We start from the raw sequence: 12554 nt of genomic DNA on the forward strand, positions 1-12554 counted from the left end.
GATTCGAAGAGTCATGATTTCACAGAATTCTATTCTTCTGTCATAATCATCCTCATGGAGCTCGTGGAGAATCTGCATTTTATATGGATGAAATTTGTGCATTTTCAGTGCTTTCCTTACAGTCTCGTGTGACATTCCCGTCTGTTCTGCTACTGATCGTAAGGAGCTAGTCGGCTCTGCAGCAAATGTTCCCAACACCTCAATTTGAGCATCCTCATTCAGTACTCTGGGGTTATTCCTTTTTTTATTCTTCACCGAACCAGTTTCGGAAAACTTTGTCACCAAATCAAGCACATACCGGTGACTTATATTAAGATTTGGATTTCTTTCATTAAAAAGAGATGCCGCCCTTCGTGCGCACTTGCCCACCTCTCCATAAATAAAAATTATTTCAATTCGGTCTTGGATAGTGTAAACCATTCTTACAATTTATACACTTTCTAAGGTATCGCTGATCAGCTCAACAAATGAAACTGAAATGATAGTACTACCAAATGGCTTGAATGCGATGAACACCTTTTTTGCTCAAAAAACGATACTTTTTATAGCAGAAGTAACAAAAAAGGGATAAGAGTTTTAAATCCGATAATAAACCCAAATGAAAGTCACCGAAATCAGATAACTAATTAATGTAAATTTTTTGAGGCTTGTCTAATTTTACCCCTGATGGAAAGTTGAAAAGCTGACCCGTCATCACAAGTTTTACTTATAAGAGAGTCAATAAATTGTATTTCTTTGCATACTAACTTGATAACCAGGCATTTTAGTATAGGCCAATTCTAATTACTTCTATTAGTTTAGAACTACATTTTCGGATACTGCTGATCGGAAAATAATAAATGAGGGCACCGTCGGCAAGCGAATTGAATGCCCTTCAAAATGATGTGCCACTTGACCCCCCTTTCCATTTGAAATTCTGAGGGTAACATCCACCCCTCCTAGGGGGTTGAACCCCGAGGGTTGAAAATATTCATTCAGAGTGTCCCCCTTGCAAATAAAGTTGACCTGTCTGACCATTTTTTCATATTATGTACTGGAAGGGAGATATTGAGGGTGGGAAGTTTTCAAATTGACACACTCTATATGCCATTTTACTAAGAAAAATTTTTCACTCCCTTAAATGCAAGTAAGGAGAAATTTTTGATTGCCCCAAATAAGAGACAAAAAAGCTCTGAAAAACCGAAGCCCGTCACCCACCAAAAAAGTGCGCAAATGAACTCGCACCAGTATTTTGCGGACTTTTCAACCTGTCTTACAAGAAAGGGGATTTTACTTCTTGTTGGGAGATTGCTCGCGTTCAGTCTATTTCCAAAAAGGCAAGAAAAATCTTCCAAATAAGTATAGACCAGTTGCTTCGCTATCAGGGATATCAAAAATCATGGAAAAAGTCGCAAACCACCATTTCATCAAATATTTGGAAGGCTTCAACATCTTGACTGATCATCAATATGACTTTCGGAAACAGGCGACCTTCTATAGCAACCTTGTCGATATTTGGGCCAAAATTCGGAAGTAGAATTTTACCCTGGGCCGCACTACCACTTTTTATGTATAGTGCGCGCCACATAAGTCTGCGCACAGTCAAAATCGGATACTAATTTTTTTTATTAGAACTTAGTTAGAGCTTAGAACAAAAAAATGTACTGTAACTAGCACAGAAAACACCCCAGTCACGCGAGAGTTATCTGACATGTACTCTAACTTAGGAACAAAATTTATTAAGTGACACATTTTCATTTCTGCATAATTCTCGAACAAAATATTTTAAGTAACACATTTTAATTCTGCATAATTCTGTTAGGTAACTAAATAGTAAATTAATGGGATATCTGACTTTGTTTATCAGAGCTAAGCTGATCAATATCAACTTCGACTGATGCTACCCGCAAACAATTTTCAAGATGAGCGTCAGTAATCCGTGTTCTCATTTGAGATTTAATATGCTTCATTCTACTGAAAAGTTGTTCACACATGTAAGTGTTACCAAATAATGAAATCATGAACAGAGCATGTTTGTAAAACGCAGGATATTTCTCTTTATCAAAATAATGTTTATAGAATTCTTCTAAGCCAACCTGATTGAATTTCTCTTTTAGTTGTGCATCACATTACATTTCGCAACATTCCATTTGTAAATGACCCGGTAAGGAACTTACATCTGTAGAAAATGGTGTTGCAAATGCAGAAAAAAGCAATCGATTCTTATTAAAATATAGGAATCGACTAGCCGCTATCTCTGATATGATATTCGGTCGCTCTGAAAGTGTAGGAAAATGAGCGAAGTTTTTAGTACGTAGCTGCTGTTCCCAAAGCTCAAGTTTCATTTGAAACGCAGAAATAAGATCATACATGTCATTAATCAATTGACATTTGCCTTGTAAACGAATATTGACTTCATTTAAGTGGCTAGTTATATCTACCAGAAATGCAAAGTCGGATGCACCATATTCTGAGTTCAAGGATTTGAGAAATTCTTGAAACTGACGGTGGTTCAAACCTTTCGACTTAATAAAGTTCAATATTTTGACAATTACCTTCATAACATCATCCATTTTTAGAGATTTAGCACACAAATTCTCTTGATGAATAATACAATGAAAATTTAGCATCGACGTATTGCCAACTTTACAGAAATGAAAAAAGAAAATAAAAATAAAAAGTGGAGAGATTCCAAGTCAAGTTAGTTCACGAAGTTTCGATTGTTAGTATCTACAATCGTCTTCGGGTGATGACTGGACTGATTCCTCCGAGAGATGAATATTTATAGGTTGTTCGAGTACTTTCACTTATCCCCGCTTTCCATTTTCCGCTTCACTGGTTCCGTGGGAGATGACCGTTTTGGCGGGAGTTGGCCATTTTTCGCTTGATGATGGGTTTCCATATGTTGCGTATTTCTACGCTAGCTTGGCTGAATACGTTGTTGGACAACATGTATGCGGCTTCCTTGAATTTTCAGCTATAATATCCCAAGGACATTGATAACTAACGAAATAATTTTATCACAGTTTTCGAAAGCACGTTATTTGGTAACATCCCGACGCCGAAGGCGGAGGGATGTTACCTAAAATAACGTGCTTGAGGAAGTTGTGATAAAATTATGAGTTATTTATCAATGTTCGAGGGATATTCGGTGAGAAAATTTTTTGCAATTCGAACAAAATTATTTATTGAACACAGTTATTAAAAGAACAATTCGTATAATGATATTCCGTTGATCTTGCTGTATTTGCCTCGGTTACTGCATAGGTGTTTCCACGCATACTATTGATTATTTGGTTATGATGTTCCTGATCAATATTCAAATAAGGTTTTATGGAATTTCCATTATTGTGCTCAGTAATTTTCAACAATTGCTGTTCTTGAACTCCACTCTTAGCTAGTTGACTGACTGCAGTTGCTCTATTAGAGTGATTGGTTATTTTCCTCTGTTTCGTATCCAAGCCAATTGCTTCAGCAGAAGATTTCGTCCATCCGTTGATTATATTTCTACCCAGAGGCATATTGTCATACCAGTTATCGCTTCCTGTCTTCCAGTGACGATTTGGCCTTAAAAATAGTCTATTTGTCTTGATAATTGTGCCTCGTTTTGATAATAATTTAATGAATAATCTGACAGGACAAGCATTGTTATCACTATTTTGAACTAACCATTTGCTAGAGGCGCAGTTCTTTGAACCCCCTTGGCAGGTTTTACTGAAAATTGGATTATATTCTATCCTATTAGTTGGAGATCCATTGTTGTCCTTTTCGATATGAAAATAATCAACTAAGCAAGCAGCACCTTCACCACCTCTCCAAGCCAATTCCACCGCTGCTATGTGATAAAATTTGCGTAGGAGTCCTATAGGGGTATTTTCATCCCAAAATTTTATAATTTTACTCATTTCATTTGAAGTTAATGGTACTGAGCTTGTTTTGCGTTTAGTGGGATCTGTTTGTAAATTTCTTCGTGCTGCGTCGCGTGCATTCCGAGCTTGTTTGAATGCAACACTTTTAAAGGGGTCTAGCATGATATTATACTCCTTGTAATACTTTTCTTGTAATAATTTGCTTGTAATATTCCATACGGTTTTAACAGTAGCCTCCTTAAACTCTGTGCTATCCTTTTTTCTCATATTAATCGCCCAATCCTTGAGTATTAATGCAAGCTCTTCGAGAGTACGATTTCCATCCAATTCATATTTTCTGGCGTCACAAAACTCCATAAATATTTTCCAAGTGTATTTTTTACTATTGACAGTATTTTTTGGTGTATTTTCTTCAATGATTTTGTCAATTGCCGCATCATTTTGAACACCAAAGCGAGGAAGTGACATTTTCGAAATAAATTGAATTACTGAAATGTCAAACAACTTTATTGTGTTGGTTGCTTAGCAATGTCATGACATAAGTGATAACTACCCGTGAAAACTATCCATGGGTAGTTATCAGTGTAATGATGGTTTCATTGGTTATTTCGACACACATGACTAGAAATAGACAAATTTGATAGGATAATTTTTTTGGCAAAAAATTTTCTCCTAAACCAATGTTCCTCTCTGTGCAAGATCTCAGCTTGGGACCACTCGATGTTGTGTTGATGGGTCCAAACATGGTCTGCTATTCCTGATTTGTTGGTTTCCCCTCGCTGTGTATGCTTTTTGTGCTCGGCAATGCGAACATTCAATGGCCTCTTAGTTTCACCAATATAGGATTTTTCGCACTCACAGGGTATTTGGTAAATGCAATTCTTGGAATCGCAGCCCGCGTTTGGTGGCCTTGTTTTCGTGAGGCTGCTACGGATAGTGTTACCGGATCTGAAGCAGGTTCTGATGTTCCATTCTGTTCTGATGTTGGTTCCAAGTATAACAACAGAACATGTCTGAACATAATTTCTTGCAAGCAAGTAGGTCGTATCAATAAAACACAAAATGTTTGTTCATACCTGGGACAATGGTAAACTTCAAGTTTCGAGTAATTCCAACATAAATCCTACGACAGTAGATAATTGATTATCTCCTTTGAAATAATTCAATTTTCGATTCAGAAATTCTTTGAAACATTCTTTCAAATCCGCAAAATGCGGTGTTCTTCACGTATTTGATCCAAAACCAAAAAAGAAGGAAGAGACGTTTTCTTTCAGAAGTCTCGAAATATAGATTGACATGAACTGTCATAAAAGACAGATGAATTATTTGGAAAAAAGAAGATATGTTATAAATAAACTTTGTGAATATGCCGTTTCCGGCAAAGATAGGAAAACTCGTTTCATATTCCTGATGGCATATACAGGGCCATAATAAATCAAAATACAAAATGAACTTGTTATATCTTCAGTAAACTATAAACTATGTGAAATTTTATAGACGTTCCCTTTCTCCATTATAAAATCTACAGGGGGTTTACTAAAAATTGAGGTAGTGATTTTGAAACCGTAACAAAGTGGAAAATGCAATAAGACTAGCGTCCTCTACGTGTTAGACCCGAGACTTTTCAGCCCAGGTAGTATATTAATTTTTCAGGTTGTGGACGGTTATAAACAAGAACATTGACTCTCTCACAAAAAAAAATCATACATACCTTCCAGTACTCTTTGGCAAGCTGTTTATGTTCCTCGAACAAAGTTACAGATTTCGGTTCTGAATAGTCCGGCGTGGCGGGCCTCAAATGAGGATCAAGAAGAACATACATATTATCTAAGTCTTGGTTGCCGTGGCTACTTTCTGAGGAACTCTGTACGCCGGCTTGTATGGTGTTGGCTGTACCTGAAACAAAATTGAACATATATAATTACCTATACTAGAATTCTGAAATAGTAGGTACTAAATTCTCAGAAATTACTGACGTTTTTGCCAAATCCTGCTTGAGAAAGTTATTGTAAAGCGGAACACCTGTCGCGGTTTCGTAAAGCTTTCAAAGAGAAAATCAAAATGATTATTAGAAGTAAGTTTAGCAACCGCATGTCAAATATAGTGGGTATTAAGAATTGAAGAGGTTATATACAGTGCAAAAGTTTCTGTGGATTTGTTACCTTCAGCTTAGCAAAACAACTGGGTAAGATTCTATCAAGCCATACTGTCGTATCTTACAGTACTAAAATATTTGTTCATGTACTTGTTTCGGAAGGCGTTTTGGTTTAAGCTCTTCGAAATATTATTGAATTCAAGTTGTTCTTTATGTGAATATATTCGGTAAAGAAATGGTTTACAAATGGTATGTGATACCATATTGCAAAAGTTCCAATATTGGACGTTGGAAGCAGACTTGTGACGTTGATCGATCACAAGAAAGTTCCGATGTGAGAAGTTACAGTATGTATTTTCTTTGAAAGTGAACATGTCACTGTAATATTAAATATAAGAATTTTCTTACCATTTGAGCAAAAATAGTACATATGCAAGTAGCCTATGGTCATTGAACTGTCTGCCTTGAGGACTGTATACAAATATAAATGATGGAATTCCTTCAACTTTTCTTAAATCATTTAGTTTTATTTTAGCTCGACCACTTTTCTATATATTTAATAATTCCCTATCATCTGGCAAATTCCCGGACTATTGGAAAACCTCATATGTCACCCCAATATATAAATCAGGTCGAAAATCCGACCTGTGTAATTATCGTCCAATTTCTATTCTTAGCGCAATCCCTAAAGTTTTTGAGAGCATCATTTTTGATTATCTTACCTATTATGACTGCTCCCCAATTATAGGAACCGAACGATTCTGATTTATATCCAAAAAGTCAGCTGAACTGGGTCTAATTACCTACGTTGATGTTCTGTCTGACGCTCTGTCTAAGGGTTTGCAAGTTGACTCTGTGTACACTGATTTCCAGTGATTTCTCCAAAGCTTTTGACAAAGTTAATCATGAGCTATTGATCCATAAACTTTGTTTATAAGGTGTTGATGGGGAAATATTGCAGTGGCTCAAGAGTTATCTTACGGAAAGAAAGAACACAAATTGTTAGAGTTAATCATTATTATTCTCATACCATCGCAGTTACATCGGGTGTTCCACAAGGTTCACATTTGGGACCATTGTTGTTCAACCTTTTTATTAACGATCTAATCAGCTGTTTCCATGAAAGCGAAGCTTTGCTATTTGCCGACGATTTGAAATGTTTCAAAATAATTAATAGTGAAGCTGATACATTGCGTCTACAAAACGATATAGATTGCCTATCCAACTGGTGTTCGCAAAATGGTATGTGTTTCAATGCATTCAAATGCCAAATTCTTCGCTTTCATCGAACACATCACCCAATCATTTTTGAATATAGTATAAATAATCGGACCTTACATTCTGCTACTGAAACCAAAGATCTAGGTGTGATCCTAGACTCCACACTTAGCTATAAATCACACAATTCCGCAGTAATTCAAAAATCTATGAAGATGCTTGGCTTTATAAAGAGAACCACTCGTGATTTCACCAACATCACTGCTATTAAATCTCTTTATTTTGCCCTGGTTAGATCTCATCTTGATTATTGTTCCACAGTTTGGTGCCCTTACTACGTTACACAAAAAAAGGAACTCGAGACCGTACAGCGATATATTGCCTTCAAGATGCGTGTATACTATGACTATACTGCATTGGAATACATTTTGAACATACCTTCTCTTGAGACTCGCAGAAAACGTAGAGATTTAATACTTCTATTCAAAATTATCAACGGACTGAGTATCAGTCCCGAGCTTCTCTCCAAAATATCTTTAAATGTCCCCAGTCGTTCAACTAGAGAGGTTCAAACGTTTTAAGTTTCTTTTCACAGATTCAATTATTCATATAACGGATTTGTTCCCAGAACTCTTAGATTGGCTCTTCAAAACAAAATTCAAATCTTTAATATATCAGTATCCCGCTTTAAAAACCATATTCTTCACTTAACCATCTAATACTCTCTGCATGTGTTGTTGTATTGTGTCTAGTGTTACTTGCCTGTAAGAATTATATTAGTTCATTTTGTTATACATTTTAATTTTTTCTTAAAAATTTATTTGCTATCTTACTTCGGAATTTTATTATTGTTGATCCACTGTATTGTATCAAGTACTACATAGCACTGTACTACTTATACCTGAATTAGGCTTGCCCGTATATATATATATATATATATATATATATATATATATATATATAAAATATTCCAAGAATTATTATTGAAACAGTTTTTAAATTTTATTGATGAAGAATTTATTTTGAAATGTATCCTTTCTTTAGGCATTCACTTCAAAAGAACAATGACAGGCAATTACTTCATCTCCTGAAGGAAGGCGCCAATTTGGTTGGTCGCAGATAGTATTGCATTTCTGGTATTTGGAAAAAGTGCTCTATTTTAACACGCTCTTATTAGCTTCACCTGTATGTATGTATGTTTGTTTGTAACTCGCAAGCTCGGGATCTGTATTTGACAGAATTATCGATATTATTGCTTGATCTATTCGCGGGCAGATGGCGCTGTACGTAACCTCCTTGATATAATTCGAACTCACTTTACATGTATTTCTTCATTTGAAAAAAGTATTTTTAATTAACACGTGCGCCTGCTGCCTTATTTGTAACCCTCCTTTGCGCGCCTGCTGCCTTGGGTTTGGTAGCTGATTTTCAGGCTCCCTCTCCGGAATCGGAAAATATCAATGGTCATTTTTGTAAACAATATACGGCTGATTGATCCCAAAGTTTAGATAAAATAAATATAGTTTGAAAAGACTAAATAACACGCTTTTATAGCATACGAAACTAAAAAATGAAAAATAAATAAAGTTTAAAAAACAAAAAACACGCTTTTAAAGAATATCAAACTAAAAAATTAAAAATATATATTTTTTTAAATAAGCTTAAAACAATAACGGACGAATTTTTTGTATATCAATTGCCCGTCGTTTTTTTCACAATAATACTAGTATTTTTCATTCGTTATTGTTTTTTAAACTATATTTATTTAATTAATTAATTGTTACATGGGCTGATTTCAGGGATAACAGTATAATCAAAGGGCACAGCATTAAGCTTTAGGGAACAATCAAGTTTCAAAAAACATAATGGGCGTTAGATTTCCATCGTGATATATATTATTATGTGTTCAAGATATGACATCAACCAAGGTGAAATAGAGAGTAGATTATTTCTTGCGACGTTCTTATAAAAATTGCATTTTTGAAAGTTTACAAGAAAATCGATTCACCAGACCACTGTGTAGAACTACAGAGCAAGCTGAACCAACTATCGAGTTGGTGTATTGACAATCAATGGTACGGAACTCAATATACGTTAAATGACATTCCATATTTTTTAGCCGTAAACGTATCCCCTTAACGTTCTCTTATACCATAAATAAAGTTCCACTCAGTAAAGTTACAGAAATAAAAAAAATAGATTTACTCCTAGACAGCTCACTTTCATTTCAGTCCCACATGTCAGCCACGTTAATGCTCAAAATGCTAGGCTTCCTAATAAGATGCACCTCAGATTTCACTGATATTACATGCCTAAAAAATCTGTACTGCTCTCTGGTAAGATAACATCTTGAGTAGGTATTTTCTGTATGGAACGCATCATATGCAAGCATATCCATATATTAGAACAAGTTCAGAGAAAATCCTTAAGATTAGTCGCGTTTGAATCCAGAATTACTCCTGAGAACCACATATAGGGCTTTTCATGATGAGCGTTAATTAGTCGTTTCTGACAAAGTATTTAACGGATCAACCTGAAAATTTCACAGTATGCATAAATCTACGTTGTCTAAAGTAGCGGCTTCTTTGACTTTTCAAATGGAACACGCCGTATATAATATCATATTATGATTCATTATCACTTTGTCAACAAATTCATATACTGTTTCCCTATACCTATCTATTACCGTTTAGAAGATATAAATTAATTTCGATATTTTTTTTACCAAACATGAACTTTTATAAATGCTGATAATCTTGAACTTTCTTTTGCCTCATACAGGGTCATAAAAAAATGCAGATACTTTGATCTCATGAAAAAATGAGTGGAACTCAATTTTTTCAAATGAAACACCCTGTATATTTCAACATTTTTGAGCTCTACATCCAATTTTAGATTAACATTGTTCAAATAATACTATTTCTATTTTGAACCGTTTTCGAGATAAACTGTTTCAAACGGAAACTGACGTGGTTTTCTTGCTCGTTTTTTCGAATTCATCACATATTTTGGATATTCAACATTTTTTTTTTTTATTTTATATTTATATTTATTTTTGATCCAGTTTTTTAACTGTCTCAGATCAGTCAATTCGAAATTGGTATGTACCTATCTTAGAAAAAGTTACAATTTGTATACATTGAGGTATTGGTCTCTAACATACAACAGTACACATTAATATTTTTCAATAGTGTGCTTTGGAAAAATAAATAAACCAATTATTTAACGTCAGACTTTTGTTGGTGGTTTTGACTGATTGTGATAGCTACCAATTATAATAGAATAATGTCAAGATTAGGTTACAGTTATGAAGATTTCTTGAATTTATTAATAATTTATGGTGAGTGCAATAATTGCAAGTAGAACATGCCGATTATTTCATGAAAGATATCCACAACTTCCGAAGCCGAATAAACTGTAGGTTGAATGGAACCTTCCGTCCAAAAATCATTCGTAAGAAAACTAAAGTGGATGATGATGACAATGGTATAACAGTTTTGGTATACTTTCATGCATTTCCAAATGTTTCTCTGCATGAGGCTGAAAGGGAGATAGTATACCCTACGTGACAATTTGTCGAATTCTCAATAAGCATAAAGGCATCCCTATAAGTTCTACTGTGTCCAACATTTGAAAGAGACTGATTTATCTCGTAGAGTGGAATTCTTTGAATGGTTACTTTTGTCAAGACTCAAGAGGATGAACATTTCCTTGACAATATCATATGGACAGATGAGGCCAAGTTCACAAAAAATGGAGTTTTCAATAGATACAACAGTCATCATTGGGCGCCAGAAAATCCCCATGTTGTCCGCCAAAGGGGTTTTCAAGATGGCAATTCAATGTATTCTGTGCCATAAAGAATGAGTCAATTTTTTATATCGAGTTTTATGATGATAATTTGAATGCATCAAAATAAAATATGTACCGGTTGCGGTACATATTTTACAAAATCCCAAAACACGTCAAATTTAAATTATAATTTGACATATTTCAACGTAAAAATGCTACCCCTACCTTCAACTCCCGTCGAATGACAGGTACAACCCCCAATTTTTATGCTTGTGATATATCGTTTGGAAGGTCTCTTCATTCTCTATTCAAAAATGTTTTCACTTTCAAGTTTATTGCAACAATTAAGATGAAATACATTAAAATCATGTTGTTACCGAAATTCGATAAAATACACTCAAAACTTATTGCAATATATTTAAAACTTATTTCATGTTGAGGTATTGATAATGAGAAAGTTAAGCAAAAATCAACAATGTTCTTTTTAGGTTGTATCCTTTAAAAATAATTTCCGTGGCAATGTTAGTTTGAAAAGCCTTGTCAACTTGTTTTGTATGTTACCACATTGTGTGATTGATGACTTGTTTACTTCATGGTAATTCATGATCACTTAAATGAAATGAATAAAAACACTCTTGTCTAAATACCACTGGAAAATTTTATTTTACGACCGGTTTCGGGTTTGATCCCATTATCAAGTATAAAACTGAAATCTGAATTTGGAACATCGATTTTATAGAATTTTCAGGTATGCTGCAAGGCCAGGTATTTGAGAGACAGGATGCCAACTTAAAATACCATCCTGAAAATTCTAGGGGTTGTTGAACTCAAATTCAAGAAAGGAGACCTACATAAATCAAAATGCTTGTTCAGGGGTATATGTTTCTGGTTTTTAATTGATTTGTTAATTTCCATGGCCCCCAACAGATTCACTTTTCTCCCTTTATTACATATATGTAGGATTTTGAGGTTATCTTCATTTATCTTGTGGTCTGATTCTTGAAGATGTTCGTACATTGCCGATTTTTTGTCCAAACAGACGTGTTTACGCAGTCTTATTTCAAAATTTCTACCGGTTTGGCCTGTATTCAAAATATTCAAAATTATTTCTCTAAATAGAAAATTTCAACAGCTTTCACAAGTAATAATAATTTAGGTAGAACCCTGTTTAATGCAAAACCCAAACGGGATAGAATGAAAAAGTCAGGTATATATAGAATAGAGTGTGGCGAATGCTCTGCAGTATATACAGGCCAAATCGGTAGAAATTTTGAAATAAGACTGCGTGAACACGTCTGCTTGGACAAAAAATCTGCAATGTACGAATATCTTCAAGAATCAAACCACAAGATAAAATTTTCCAGTGGTATTTAGACAAAAGTGTTTTTATTCATTTCATTTATGTTACAACAATAGTTGTCAGTATTTCAATTTAAGTTTAAAGATCATTAACTTCAAGTCTGACAAATGGTTAGATCAACGTAAATGCATAAAACAACAGTTTTACAAATGATTGGTTACGGAGATGAAACCCGAACGCAACAGGACGAATAGCTCGCCCATTTCATAAGAAATTTCCTAATGTACCGCCCGTATCTATA

At 34.6% G+C, this 12554-nt stretch overlaps 1 protein-coding gene across 1 annotated transcript in view; it reads right to left on the reverse strand.

The window, feature by feature from the left end:
- The window catches only part of LOC111506663 (mitogen-activated protein kinase kinase kinase 7), a 167267-nt gene that overhangs the window by 20160 nt on the left and 134553 nt on the right, over nucleotides 1-12554 (reverse strand). The window contains exon 7 of the mRNA XM_074175941.1: nucleotides 5560-5744. Coding sequence (XP_074032042.1) covers nucleotides 5560-5744 — 185 coding nt within the window. The remainder of the gene's footprint in view (nucleotides 1-5559; nucleotides 5745-12554) is intronic.

The sequence above is a fragment of the Leptinotarsa decemlineata genome, unplaced genomic scaffold (assembly GCF_025532065.1).
Source record: "Leptinotarsa decemlineata unplaced genomic scaffold, Ldec_3_MD MMD2_tig00001393_RagTag_RagTag, whole genome shotgun sequence".
Lineage (NCBI taxonomy): Eukaryota > Metazoa > Arthropoda > Insecta > Coleoptera > Chrysomelidae > Leptinotarsa > Leptinotarsa decemlineata.